The 14,092-nt window shown below is 36.1% G+C and overlaps 1 protein-coding gene across 1 annotated transcript; it reads left to right on the plus strand.

Moving 5' to 3' along the window:
* The first annotated feature begins 10,761 nt into the window (after nucleotides 1–10,761).
* LOC133061355 (olfactory receptor 2L2-like) lies at nucleotides 10,762–11,700 on the plus strand. The gene has a single exon (XM_061149364.1). The coding sequence runs from the start codon at nucleotides 10,762–10,764 to the stop codon at nucleotides 11,698–11,700; it is 939 nt and encodes a 312-aa protein (XP_061005347.1).
* The last annotated feature ends 2,392 nt before the right edge of the window (nucleotides 11,701–14,092 follow it).

The raw sequence follows: 14,092 nt of genomic DNA on the forward strand, positions 1-14,092 counted from the left end.
CTTGTCCATATATATATCAATATATTATGAGACTATATATATGTATGTATATACATATATATATATATATATATATATAATTGTGAGACTAGCAACTTATATATATAAGTTGTTAGTCTCATAATTTCAGATGCAATTTCCATTTGCTTTATTTTCTCTCCTCATGATTACTGGTGTTGATGTCATATTTGTATTATTTCCTGCTTTTACTTTACATTTGTCTTTACAAGTAAGCTTTCCCATTTGTGAGTTATTTTTCTCTAAATGAGGCCTCTTTTTTTTCCCCTACCTAGGCAAATTTGGCTTCCCTGGTGGCTCAGATGGTAAAGAATCTATCTGCAATGTGGGAGACCTGGGTTCGATCCCTGGGTTGGGGAGATCCCCTGGAGGAGGTCATGATAATCCATGCCAGTATTCTTGGTTTGAGAATCCCCATGGACAGATTATTCATTACCAGTGTCCTTTCCCCCACAGTGAACTACAGCCAACCTCTGCCACTCAGGAAACTCTCCAATACTTCTTGGTAGGTCTAGCTCAGGTTCCTTGGAGGTTCTAGTTTATGCTGGGTCTAGGGCAAGTGAGAACCTATATAGACCCTCCAAGAATGGGATCTCTTTTTTCCCCTCAGCCCTGCAGATGTCTTGCATTCAAGACCCACTGGCCTTAAAAGCTAATGCTCTAGGGGTTCTTCTTTCATATGCCTGCATGTGTGCATGTGTGAAGGCCATTTTCTGTGTAGATATTTGCCACCTCTTTCCTCAGTGTATGCTAGCCATGAACCTCTTTATAAGGGGTTTGACTGGTGTTGTGGTGACCAAAACCTGGTTATTTGGTGGGGCCTCTGCTCTGTGATTTTCACTGCCCTGTTAGGGGCAGGGTCTGCTCCCTAGTTGATGAGATAGAGACCCACAGATCTGTTTCTGAGATGTGTTTCTGATCTATGGTGTGAAGTACATGAGACAGGAGCACTTCCACTGGGAGAGACTCCACTGAGTATTCATTTTCTAGAACTGTTCTGTGAGCATGCTGTTTTGTTCCCTTTCACCCATGTGAGAGCTCATTGTTACTCTGTTTTTGGCACTGCTTTCAGCCTCGGCTTGACCATAGGTATACCAACATTTGGCCTTGGTGTCTCTCAGATGTTGTTTTCACCAGGCCACTGGCATAGATCCACTGATGTCAGGTTCCAGGATTGCAGTAATCAGGGACCTGGACCTGCTGAAGGCACTGTGGGGGCAGTTCAGACTTTAATCTACCCCACCCCCTATATGTACGTGACCACAAAGTCCACAGCTATTAAAGTTATATCTGTCTCAGTTGTAGGAACACTCATTGACTGTTAGATTTTCTGCAGGTGCTAAATTTACCAAGCCAGTCCTGGGAGTTTAGTCAATAGCTTGAACAGCTTCAAGGAGAGATTTCAGCTCTTCCTTAGTCCACAGCCTCTGGGGCTCAGTTTTGGTTTCGGCCCCACTTCTGCATGTGGGCCACCCTCAGATGTCTGCTCTCTGCCCAGGCTAGAGGAGGTGAAGGCAGGAAGCAGAGGTGCCCTGACCTGTTTTGATAGGAAGGGAGAGGGATGGTAACTGACTGGGGTGCACTTGCTTGCTCAGGAGGGAGAGTGGGGAGTCAGTGACTAACTGGGGTGTATGTGCTTACTCAGGCAGGATTCCTTCCTAGTAACAATGGTGCCTTGTTTCTATGGCAGTCTTGGAGACCTCCAGCAGCATTCTTGATTGTTGAGTTCCTCACTCCTATCTCCTGAAATAATCTCCAACAAATAGCAGTCAACTCTCCAAACTCCACATTTGAGAACCCAGCCCCTGTCAGCGCTGGTGGACACTCACCTCAGGCTGCGGCACTTATGGCTGCGGCACTTATGGCTGCGGCAAGGTCTATCTGTATAGGTCTTACTCTGTCCTGCCTGCCACAGAGATTGCTGTGCTTCCCTTTGATAGCCCCCAGAGCTCCCCTTCTGCCCCAACTGATCACCCTACTGGTGAGGGGGCTTCCCCAGGAATAAGAAACTCTGATCTCCTTCAACTCTCCTCAGGGATGCAGATCCCATCCTGTCTCCTCTTTTCTTTTTCTTCCTTTTGTTTCTTTTGTCCTACCTGGTTATGCAGAGATCTCTTCTTATTCTTTTAGGTGATCGATGACTTCTGCTAGTATGGTGCTCTGTGAGAATTGTTTCCATTGTAATTGTATTCTTCATGTACTAAGGGCAGAGTAAACTCTAGGTCCTTCTATTCCACCATCTTGACCCCTCTTTCAGAATTTCTTAAATAACAATGTAGGCAATATGGGAATCTCAGAAGGAGCAGACAAACAGAAAGAAGGTAGAAAGATCATTTAAAGTAATAATGGCAAAATCTTCCCAAGTGAACATACAGGGAGGGAAGTGACCATACAGATTCATGAAGTTCAAAGAACTCAAAATAAATTAAACATAAAGAAATCTTCACTATGATACATTAAAATTTAAAAAATTCAAGTATTTTTAAAATAATTTTTATATATTCAAAGTGCACCAATACTACTCCATCCCAAATAAAGGGTATAATTAATTAATTACTGGAAATTGAAAAAGATAAAAATATTTAAGGTATACTTTTCTGAAATAAAAAAAGTTACAGGTTTGAATATGCTCTAAATGATGCATCAAATTAGTAATATCTTCATTTTCATTGTTTAGTTTAATAAGTAAAAATTGTTTCATAATTTAATGGGTTTCCCATCAGAATGGAGACAATTGAAAATATGTAATACCTAAAATAAATTAATGCTAACTTTCATATTTTGATATTTAAATAGTTTTACCTTACATGCTTTATTTATTTGACTTATTAACTTTTAGCCAATATGATAACTGGAAATACATTGATAAATGTGTTCATATCATTCCTGAACACTTATTGAACTTATTGAACAACACTTACTGAACAATTGTAAAATTATATTATCCATGAATTTCAGAGGCTTAATAATATTGGAAGAAACAAACAAACAAACAAAATTGCTTTTATATCTCCAATGAATTGACACTTTTACCCACTTGTGTAAATGCCTGTAATTGTTATCAGAATGCCTTCTCTAATCTTGGCTTCTGGCCATCTTGGCCTATTAGTGATAACCTACATTGTTTAAGTCTCAGTGGTTTTTCCTAAGTGAATACCAGGAAAGACACATACACACTAGAATAAATCTCCAGTTAAAGAAATTCTAGAATTATGTTTGTTCTTGCATTTCAGTTGAGGTATTAAAAATGTCAGAAACACAGAAATCAATATGTACATTCATTTAGAAAAATTTCAAAGCAGCTTACTCAGAAAATGATTTTGTTTATTGGAAGATGGTTTGATATCTGTCAACTGACCAAACCAGTGAATTTGTGAAAGGGCAGAAATAATACAAGGTATTAGTTCTAATTGTACTTTGATTTTTATTTAACACAGAATAGGAGAGGCTTTTCAACAAGTGCTTAAGGGAAATTTATTCAGAATTAAGAACTTTTATTTACAATAAGAAATGAATACATACAGGCATTGCATTAGTCAGGAATTCCAAAAAGAAAATTTTGTCTGACTGAACTTAGTATAAACAAGATATAGAAATATCTTATACTAAAATAAATGTACTTAAAAATAAAACAAAATGGGCAGTTTGAACTCATTTTTTAAGACATGAAGCTCTATTTACCTACAAAACTTTATTACACAGTTTTTAGAATTGTTTTGATTGCAAAATGACAGTGAAACCTAGCAAATTGATATTAAAGGCAACTGCTGATTTTGCTTATGAACTATTGTCCTGGATTTATGGCCCACCCTCAACTATATCTTCTCTTGAAATATAATTTTAAATAATTATGACATTCTAAGACAAATTATGCAATAGTAGTTTGTATGAATTAAAATGGTACTATAATTATGAGAATTATTGGGCTTAATAATTATATTTGTTTATATTAAAGAAGATAGGCTTGATTATCACACAGCTTGTGATGTATTCTCTGGAAATAGGAAAAACACAGCTGGCCCACCAGGCTCCTCTGTCTATGAGATTTTCCCAGCAAGAATATTGGAGTAGGTTGCCATTTCCTTCTCCAGGGGATCTTCCTGACCGAGGGATTGAATCCAGGTCTCCCCAGTTGCAGGCAGACTCTTCTGCTGCCCCTCTTGGAAAGCTCCAAAAAGGTACCGTAATTATGAGAATTATTGGGCCTAACAAAAATTCAACATTTATTAAAAAAGGTAGGCTTCATTGCCACACAGCTTGGGATATATTCTCTGGAAATAAGAAAGACACAGCCAACTAGAAAATGGTTGAAAACAGCATACCTAAAATAAATTATATATTTCAGGAGTAGAGATGTTTTCATATAAGCACATTGTATAATCATATAGGTGCTGACTTCTACTATACTAACCCTTTTGACAGTGTTGGTTACTGTTTGGATGACAATAATCCAGTATAAGGTAAATAGTTTCGGAAACAAGTGAGGTTTTTTATGTTTAAGAAATAGAAGATTTTAAAGGAAGGTTGATTTTGATCAAATGCTGCATTTCTACTATACTGTTCATTAAAAAAAATTAGAATATGAAATGGACAACAGAAAGTGTCTTTGGGCCTTATACATACATGTCTTCTCTGAATGTGGAGTTTGATAAGGGTTTTGGAAAATGCTTTAGATGAGCTCAATTGATACTTAAATAATAAACCTGATATCTGAGAATGCCTAAACTCACAAGGAGGGTAGAAATTAGCATTTTTCTTATTTATTATGATTTTTTTTTCATAAATGAGGAATAGTTACACTATCCCCATGGTAATGTTGCTGTTGCTTCCTACTTTTTCTTTTATCCTATGAAAATCCAGTCTTTTAAATCAAAACCTGGGAATTACAGTCTAGATAGTATATTAAAATATAAAATGAAATATATAGTGAAGATAAAAAGTAATGGGTAATATTACTTCTCTCTCATATATAATAAATATAAATATATATATATATATATATACACATACATATACATACACATGTATTTATATATATGTATACAAATATATGGGCTTCCCAGGTGTCTCTAGTGGTAAAGAATCTGCCTGCTAATGCAGGAGATATAAGAGATGTGGGTTCGATTCCTGGGTCAGCAAGATCCCTTGGAGGAGGGCATGGCAACCCACTCCAGTGCTCTTGCCTGAAGAATCGCCTGGACAGAGGAGCCTGGCAGGCTACCGTCCTTACAGTTGCAAAGAGTCAGACCCCACTCAAATGACTTAGCATGAACACACGCTTACATATAAATACCTATATATTTATATATATATGCATTCAGTTCAGTTCAGTTCAGTTGCTCAGGCGTGTCTGACTCTTTGTGACCCCATGGACTGCAGCATGCCAGGCTTCCCTGTCCATCGCCAACTCCTGGATGCCATCCAATCATCTTATCCTCTGTCGTCCCCTTCTCCTCCCACCTTCAATCTTTCCCAGCATCAGGGTCTTTTCAAATGAGTCAACTCTTTACATCAGGTGGCCAAAGTATTGGAGTTTCAGCTTCAGCATCAGTCCTTCCAATGAATATCCAGGACTAATTTCCTTTAGGATGGACTGGCTGGATCTCCTTGCAATCCAAGGGACTTTCAAGAGTCTTCTCCAACACCACAGTTCAAAAGCATTAATTCTTTGGCGCTCAGCTTTCTTTATAGTCCAACTCTCACAACCATACATAACTACTGGAAAAAAACCATAGCTTTGACTAGACTGACCTTTGTTGGCAAAGTAATGTCTCTGCTTTTTAATATGTTGACTAGATTGGTCATAACTTTTCTTCCAAGGAACAAGTGTCTTTTAATTTCTGAGTGTCATTGTTGCTTTGGCTCCGTCTCTTCATTCTTTCTGGAGCTATTTCTCTACTGATCTCCAGTAGCATATTAGGCATCTACTGACCTGGGGAGTTCATGTTTCAGTGTCCTGTTTTTTAGCCTTTTCATACTGTTTGTGGGGTTCTCTAGGCAAGAATACTGAAGTGGTTTGCATATAAATATACACACACATATATATACATATATATATGAGAGAATATAATTTTAGTAATCCACCTTTTGTTTTTTAAAATGGTGACAATTTAGTTTCATATGTTTTTAAGTTTTGCACTTTATTAACTTTTTAAAAATTCTTACATGCGTTGATAAATTTATAGTGAAGCATAATAATATTGGCATGAACAACTTTGCACAGCCGTAGTGAGCATATAGGCATAGGATGCATAGATTATTGGAAACTATATCATTATGCAATTGTAGCAGATGACCAGCGAGGTGAATGTAAATGATGGTGATGACTTTGTATTGATACAGATGCTAAAGCTTGCAGCTACTTTACAATGATACTTTTTATACCCAGATATATACTCTTTATGTTTTATCTAACAGTTTGTAATATTCCATGACTTTTTATATCTATTTTACATAAAAATTACTAGTTCAGGTAGTTTAATTATATAATATTATGTTTCTTATAAGTAAGTGAGCTAGATTTGTATCTACTTTTAAATCTAAACTCTCTCTGGTCTACTTGTGTAATGAAGCAAAATAAACATGTTCTCACTGTAAAGCAAAACTGAAGGATGTATACAAATAATCAGTTTCCCTCTTTGAAAATCCACCTATATAATTACTTACTTATTAACACTGATTTACCACTGTAAAACTCCATTGCCTTATGTGAATTAGAAGCACGGAAACATGTATATACAAAGATTCATCATGTATTCTAGATCTCTTTATACTCTAAAATTTACTTCAAACCATTTATGTTCAAGTATTGAAAATACACATTAATTGACTATTAAATACTATTAGTAAAATTCCCAAGTAGGTAAACTAGTACAAGGGATTGCACAATTTTTGTCCCTTATTTGGAACAGATTGGTATGGAAAAACTTGAGAAATGTGGACTCTCATGTCGGCCTCCATTGAAGGTTACTGTGGAGAATTCTACTTGTCTAGAGTCCAGAGGCCACTCTTCTGGCTAATCTGATTCAATTCTACAAAAGCTACTTCATAATGCTGTCAATTCTAGAGAACAAATTCTAGTAATGCAGAAATAATCTTATCATAGACATTTAGATCAATGTTTGTTCAGGCCTTTTATAGGAACTATGACTGACTGACTGTAGCCAGTACATTCAAAGATCTCTCAGTAAAATTGACCTGCTAACTTGGTTTATTGCTTTCCCAGCCCTACAGAACATTAAGGCAAGTCACGTTAGGGAAGGTCAACATTTTAAGATATTTTAGGGATCTATGAAGATAGGAAGTGATCCAAATTTCTGAAAACCTGTTGCAGAGTGTCTTGTGCTTTAGAGGTTTTTAAAAGTCTACTCTGAGATTTCCTATGAAATTTCAAAAAAAGCTGGATTTGTTTTTTTTCCAATTAAAAATAACTGCCATTAGAATATCCTGCTAGTAGGTCAATTCTTTTATGTATCATGTCATTAACTGGTGAATGGATTGCAATGCTTTTAAAGAAATTTTAAAAATAAAAGGGATTGAAAATGTTTTGCAAGTTGAAATAGGTTATTTATTTTTTATCTGGTGGATAAAAACAAAAGAGAAAAATAAGCAATCTGGATTTATTTTATCTGAGAAATACCCTCTTCATTTGAACCCTGAAGTATGTAAGGCGGATTATCTACAATTGAGATTTCCTACTTGTTAGATACAAGGATCTTTTAAGTAATTAAATAAGACAGAATACTAGAAAAGTAAAATATGAATATGGAATGAAATGTCAATATAGCGTGTCATTTATTGTTCTATTTGGTATCTAATTTTTTTACTTTTATAGTGTGACCATATTAGCCACCCCAAGGAAAAATTTTCAGAGATAGCCCTATATAAAATGTGTATGATAGGAATGATCATAATTCCATTGGTAATTTTGAATATTACATTTTTAACTTGTCTATAATTAGATTACCAATGTAAGCTCTATACTATAGGATAGCCTAACATGCTGTCTAGTTGAATCCATACAACATTTATATAAAAAATGGTCCATTTTTTCATGATGAATTTTCATAAGCCATGTATTATTAGAATATTGATTCCCTTGCACATGTTTAGGACATTTCCATAGATTTTATACAACGTATCTGGAGTTCCAAATATGAACTGGTTTCTTACATTTTATGTTTGACCTTATTTTGGTAAATATACATACAATAATATTTACAATTTTACCTATTTTTCAGTGACATTAAGTACATTCAATGACATTAAGTACATACACAGTATTGTGCAATCATAGCTAACATTACAACAGAACATTTTTATCTAGCCCAACAGAAATGCTTTACCTAGCAAACTCTAAATCTCCATTGCTCCCACTTCCCAGTCACTAATAACCACCATCCCACATTCATCTGTGTGGATTTGACTACCCTGAGTAACCCATATATGTGAAATCATGTTTATGGCTTCTTGTGACTGGTTTATTTTATTTAGCATAATATTTGCAGGCTTTACCCATGCTGTAGCATGTAGCAGAATTTATTTTTCTAAGACTGTACACAGGTGTATAAACACTTGCTCTAGACTCTGCCTTCTTTTACTTATGACATATGCTCATAAGTGCAGTTATATATTAATTCTTTATTTATTTATTTTAGATATTGCCAGAGCATTTGCAACAATGGTTACATAATTTGAATTCCCAACAGCATTGCATTTGCATGTGTTCTAATTTCTTTTTTTAATTTGGTTTATTTATTTTAGAATACTTGGCTGTGCTGGGTCTTTGTTGCTGCCATTTCTTTCCAAATTCCTTCTTTCAAAATGCCCTAAACTATTTATTATTTTATTGTGTCTTATGCTTATCCATCCTCTTTTAGCTTCTAATATGTTGAAACATAAAACTTATCTGTTTTTTATCATTATGATAGTTTGATAGGTTTGAACAAGGAGAAATTATAAATACATGTGCTTTAGATTTAAACAATAACCTATACTTGGAAAAAGTTTTAAATACAAAAAAAGGCAAAATTGATGAGTAGATAAAGTCCCATAAAGCAAAGTTTATCATGTGAGTATTAGAGAAGCAGAGAATATAAAGCATATGCTATTTGTCAGAGCTTGGGCAGCTTTATCAAACCTGTAATACAAAGGGGCTGTGTACAGATATTCAGGCAAAGGGAAGATTTCAACTATAACATTCAGAAACTCACTGAGGAGGCAGAAGGAATGACTTTGTGTAAATGGTGCTTGAATAAGGATTAATCCTAGATTTCACAATAGATGAATCAAACAGTGTTACTTGACTTCAAGGAAGCTTGATTTGTTATATTCATAAAAAGATGTCTCAAGAAAGAAACAACAGGGCCTTAACATGAGACAATAGGTTATTGAAGTTTTAGAGGTAAGGCTTAGGGCTAAATAAGAAACAAAAATTAGTTCCTAATGGTCATGAACTTTAATTCATAATATAATTTTAGCATCAGTTCAGTTCAGTCGCTCAGTCCTGTCCGACTCTTTGCGACCCCATGAATCGCAGCATGGCCAGGCCTCCCTGTCCAACACCAACTCCCAGAGTTTACTCAAATTCACGTCCATCGAGTCGCACTCATGTCCATCGAGTCGGTGATGCCATCCAGCCATCTCATCCTCTGTCGTCCCCTTCTCCTCCTACCCCCAATCCCTCCCAGCATCAGGGTCTATTCCAATGAGTCAACTCTTCGCATGAGGTGGCCAAAGTATTGGAGTTTCAACTTCAGCATCAGTCCTTCCAATGAACACCCAGGACTGATCTCCTTTAGGATGGACTGGTTGGATTTCCTTGCAGTCCAAGGGACTCTCAAGAGTCTTCTCCAACACCATAGTTCAAAAGCATCAATTTTTTGGCACTCAGCTTTCTTCATCGTCCAGCTCTCACATCCATACATGACCACTGGAAAAACCATAGCCTTGACTAGACGGACCTTTCTTGGCAAAGTAATGTCTCTGCTTTTTAATATGCTATCTAGGTTGGTCATAACTTTCCTTCCAAGGAGTAAGCATCTTTTAATTTCATGGCTGCAATCACCATCTGCAGTGATTTTGGAGTGCAAAAAAATAGTCTAACACTGCTTCCACTGTCTCCCCATCTACTTCTCATGAAGTGATGGGACCAGATGCCATGATCTTAGTTTTCTGAATGTTGAGCTTTAAGCCAACTTTTTCACTCTCCTCTCTCACTTTCATCAAGAGGCTTTTTAGTTCCTCTTCACTTTCTGCCATAAGGGTGCTGTCATCTGCATATCTGAAGTTATTGATATTTCTCCCAACAATCTTGATTCCAGCTTGTGCTTCTTCCAGCCCAGCATTTCTCATGATGTACTCTGCATATAAGTCAAATATATGTGCTATTATATTGATTTCTTATGAATACACATTGAATGCAACATCTGATTTTGATACTACCTATGTTTGCACAGTATAATATGCCTATTCTAATGGTGTCAATAAATACCTTTTTTTAACTTGAAAGATCTCCTTGAAAACACTTTGTCAAAAAGTATATGCATCTTCACACATAAATCTCTAGCTTATAAAAAAAGTGTGTTTTTCCAATATAGATATTTCCAGTTTTTTATTACAGAGGTATAAAACTTTAAACAATATTCAGCCTGACTAAAATAGTACTATAAACATATCTTATTGTTTTAAACTTGAATCATACACTCTTGTGTCTGCCTTTAGGAAAAATTACATGAATGATTCATGGAAAATTACAATCAAACAGCAACTGATTTCATGTTACTGGGATTGTTTCCTTCATCAAGAATTGGTCTGTTCCTTTTCATTCTCATTGCTTTAATTTTCTTAATGGCTCTAGTTGGTAACCTTTCCATGATTCTTCTCATCTTTATGGATATCCGTCTTCACACGCCCATGTATATTCTACTTAGCCAGCTCTCCCTCATGGACCTGAACTACATCTCTACTACTGTTCCCAAAATGGCCTATGATTTTCTGTTTGCAAACAAGTCTATCTCCATCATTGGGTGTGGGATTCAGAGCTTCTTCTTCTTGACTATGGCAGGTGCAGAAGGATTGCTCTTGGCCTGTATGGCTTATGATCGTTATGTGGCCATTTGCTTTCCTCTTCACTATCCCATCAGAATCAGCAAAAGAGTGTGTATGTTGATGATAACAGGATCTTGGATAATGGGCTCTATCAACTCCTGTGCCCACACCACATATATTCTCTCCATCCCTTATTGCCAATCCAGGTCCATCAATCATTTCTTCTGTGATGTCACAGTCATGTTGACAATAGCCTGTACTGATACAACGGTCTATGAATACACAGTGTTTCTGAGCACCACACTTTTTCTTTTGTTGCCCTTCATTGGTATTGCATTTTCCTATGGCCATGTTCTCCTTGCTGTCTATCACATGAATTCAGCAGAAGGGAAGAAGAAGGCCTGTTCAACCTGCAGCACCCACCTCACTGTGGTTTCTTTCTACTATGGTCCCTTTGCTTACACATATCTATGCTCAAGATTTCTGCATACTCCAACAGAGGACAAGGTTCTGGCTGTCTTTTACACCATCCTCACACCAATGCTCAATCCTATTATATACAGCTTGAGAAACAAGGAGGTGATGGGGGCCCTGAGAAGAGTAACTCAGAGAATTTCCCCTGTGAAAATGTAGACAATATTTTTGCATGAATACCAGGAGTTGGATATAAATCAATTTATAATTGTATAGTCATTAAAATATTATTTTTATTAAGTGAAAAGAGTAAAACTAAAGGATCCACATATTGACAGTGTGGATCACAACAAACTGTGGAAAAGTCTTCAAGAGACAGGGATACCAGGTCATGTTACCTGCCTCCTGAGAAATGTTTGCAGGTCAAGAAGAAACAGTTAGAACTGGACATGGAACAACAGATTGGTTCCAAATCAGGAAAGGAGTATGTCAAGGCTGTATATTGTCACCCTGCTTATTTAACTTCTATGCAGAGTACATAATGAGAAATGCCAGGCTGGATGAAACACAAGGTGAAATCAGGATTGCCAGGAGAAATATCACTAATCTCAGATACGCAGATACCACCACCCTTATGGAAGAAAGCTAAGAAGAACTAAAGAGCCTCTTGCTGAAAGTGAGAAAGAAGAGTGAAAAAATTGACTTAAAACACAGCATTCAGAAAACTAAGATCATGGCATCCAGTTCCATCACCCCATGGCAAATAGATGGGGAAACAATGGAAACAGTGACAGACTTTATTTTTCTGGGTTCCAAAATCACTGCAGATGGTAACTGCAGCCATAAAATTAAAAGACACTTGCTCCTTGGAAGAACAGCTATTACCAACCTAGACAGTATATTAAAAAGCAGAGACATTACTTTGCCAACAAAGGTCTGTCTAGTCAAAGCTATGATTTTTTCCAGTAGTCATGTATGGATGTGAGAGTTGGACTATAAAGGAAACTGAGCACTGAAGAACTGATGCCTTTGAATTGTGGTGCTGGAGAACACTCTTGAGAGTCCCTTGGACTGCAAGGAGATCCAACCAGTCTGTCCTAAAGGAAATTGGTCCCAAATATTCATTGGAAGTATTGATGCTGAAGGTGAAACTCCAATACTTTGACCACCTGATGAGAGGAACTGACTCATTGGAAAAGACTCTGATGCTGGGAAATATTGAAGGAGGAAGGAGGAGGGGATGGCAGAGGATGAGATGGTTGGATGGCATCACCGACTCAATGGACATGAGTTTGAGTAATCTCCTGGAATTGGTGATGGACAGGGAAGCCTGGTGTGCTGCAGTTCATGAGGCTGCAACAAGTCAGACAGAACTGAGCAACTGAACTGAACTGAGAGGAGAATAAAATAACTCATATCCTTAAAAATCTCATTCCTATTTTTTCTTTTTTTTTATCAATTTCAAATGCATTTATATTTTGTTGATAAGCTGTCAACTAGAGAGATTCTCTGTCATTTAGTAGTGGACATGTAAATTAACTGAATAACAGAATATCATTCACCATAATAGTTCTACTGTTTTCAATACACTTTTCAATAGGTCTGAAACATATTTTCTGAATGTCCAGATACAATTAAAAGACAGAATACTTTTGTTCTTCTCATAGTATAACCATAATTACTAGTAACATTTTTTCTTAATTTTACTATTGGGAAACTTCCTGTGAGAGATTTAGCTGAGACTTCATCAGGAATTCTGAAGTCCTTAAACCACTCTGAATGAAAAATGAGAAGCTTAAGTTAATTTTAAAGTGGTGCATCCTCCATATCAGGTGTATCTGGAAATCAACAATAGGCCTTAAAAATGCTGCAAGAAATCAAGTAAATTGCTAAGATAATTATACAGGTGGGTCAACATTTAGTCTCATTAGTGGAAATTAGAACTGTAGGGGAAATTCATGCAAACAGCTACTGCTCTCAAACCATTCAGTTTACCTGCTAAGTTGCCACTACAACTCTTGTATTAGATAACTCCTCTCAAATGAGATTTTATTCTCTACTCACTACATTCCATAGCTTTACTGGGAAAATTAATTTTGTAAACCAATTTTATTCATTCATAAGATGACAATCACTTTCTTAAACAGGACTCAGTGCTGTATCAACAAAAATTCATCAGTTCAAGTAAATTTCCTACATAAATTGTTATCCATCAGTGATCAATGAAGAAATGCTCTTAACTTCTCACATGTGTCAAAGAAGGAAATGTTCGTATTCTACATAATATGCAGGGCAAAGCCCAAAATGAACATATGAGGACTTTTGCTCAAAAATCAGAAAAAAAAAATGTTTGATTATTGCTGCTCAAATATAGCTTTTTTATTCAAAATTAATTCATTAGGTGTGAAATGAAATTACACTTTCCAAAAACATTGTGTGTCAAAACGATATACATATAGCATCAATCCTTTCAACTTTCTTTTCACCAAATTTAAAGTTTTAAAAATTGTAAAGTGTTTTCAGCATCTGGTGATAAATGTTTTCAATGAATTTTTGATGGTTTTTAATATTTATATTTTAAAAGTTTCTTTCTGCTTATGTTACTGGAGCT

The sequence above is a fragment of the Dama dama genome, chromosome 9, assembly GCF_033118175.1.
Source record: "Dama dama isolate Ldn47 chromosome 9, ASM3311817v1, whole genome shotgun sequence".
NCBI classification, from domain to species: domain Eukaryota; kingdom Metazoa; phylum Chordata; class Mammalia; order Artiodactyla; family Cervidae; genus Dama; species Dama dama.

Bases quoted from the DNA above. Each gene is read 5' to 3' on its own strand.
- LOC133061355 (XM_061149364.1), top strand. From the start codon at position 10,762: ATGGAAAATTACAATCAAACAGCAACTGATTTCATGTTACTGGGATTG.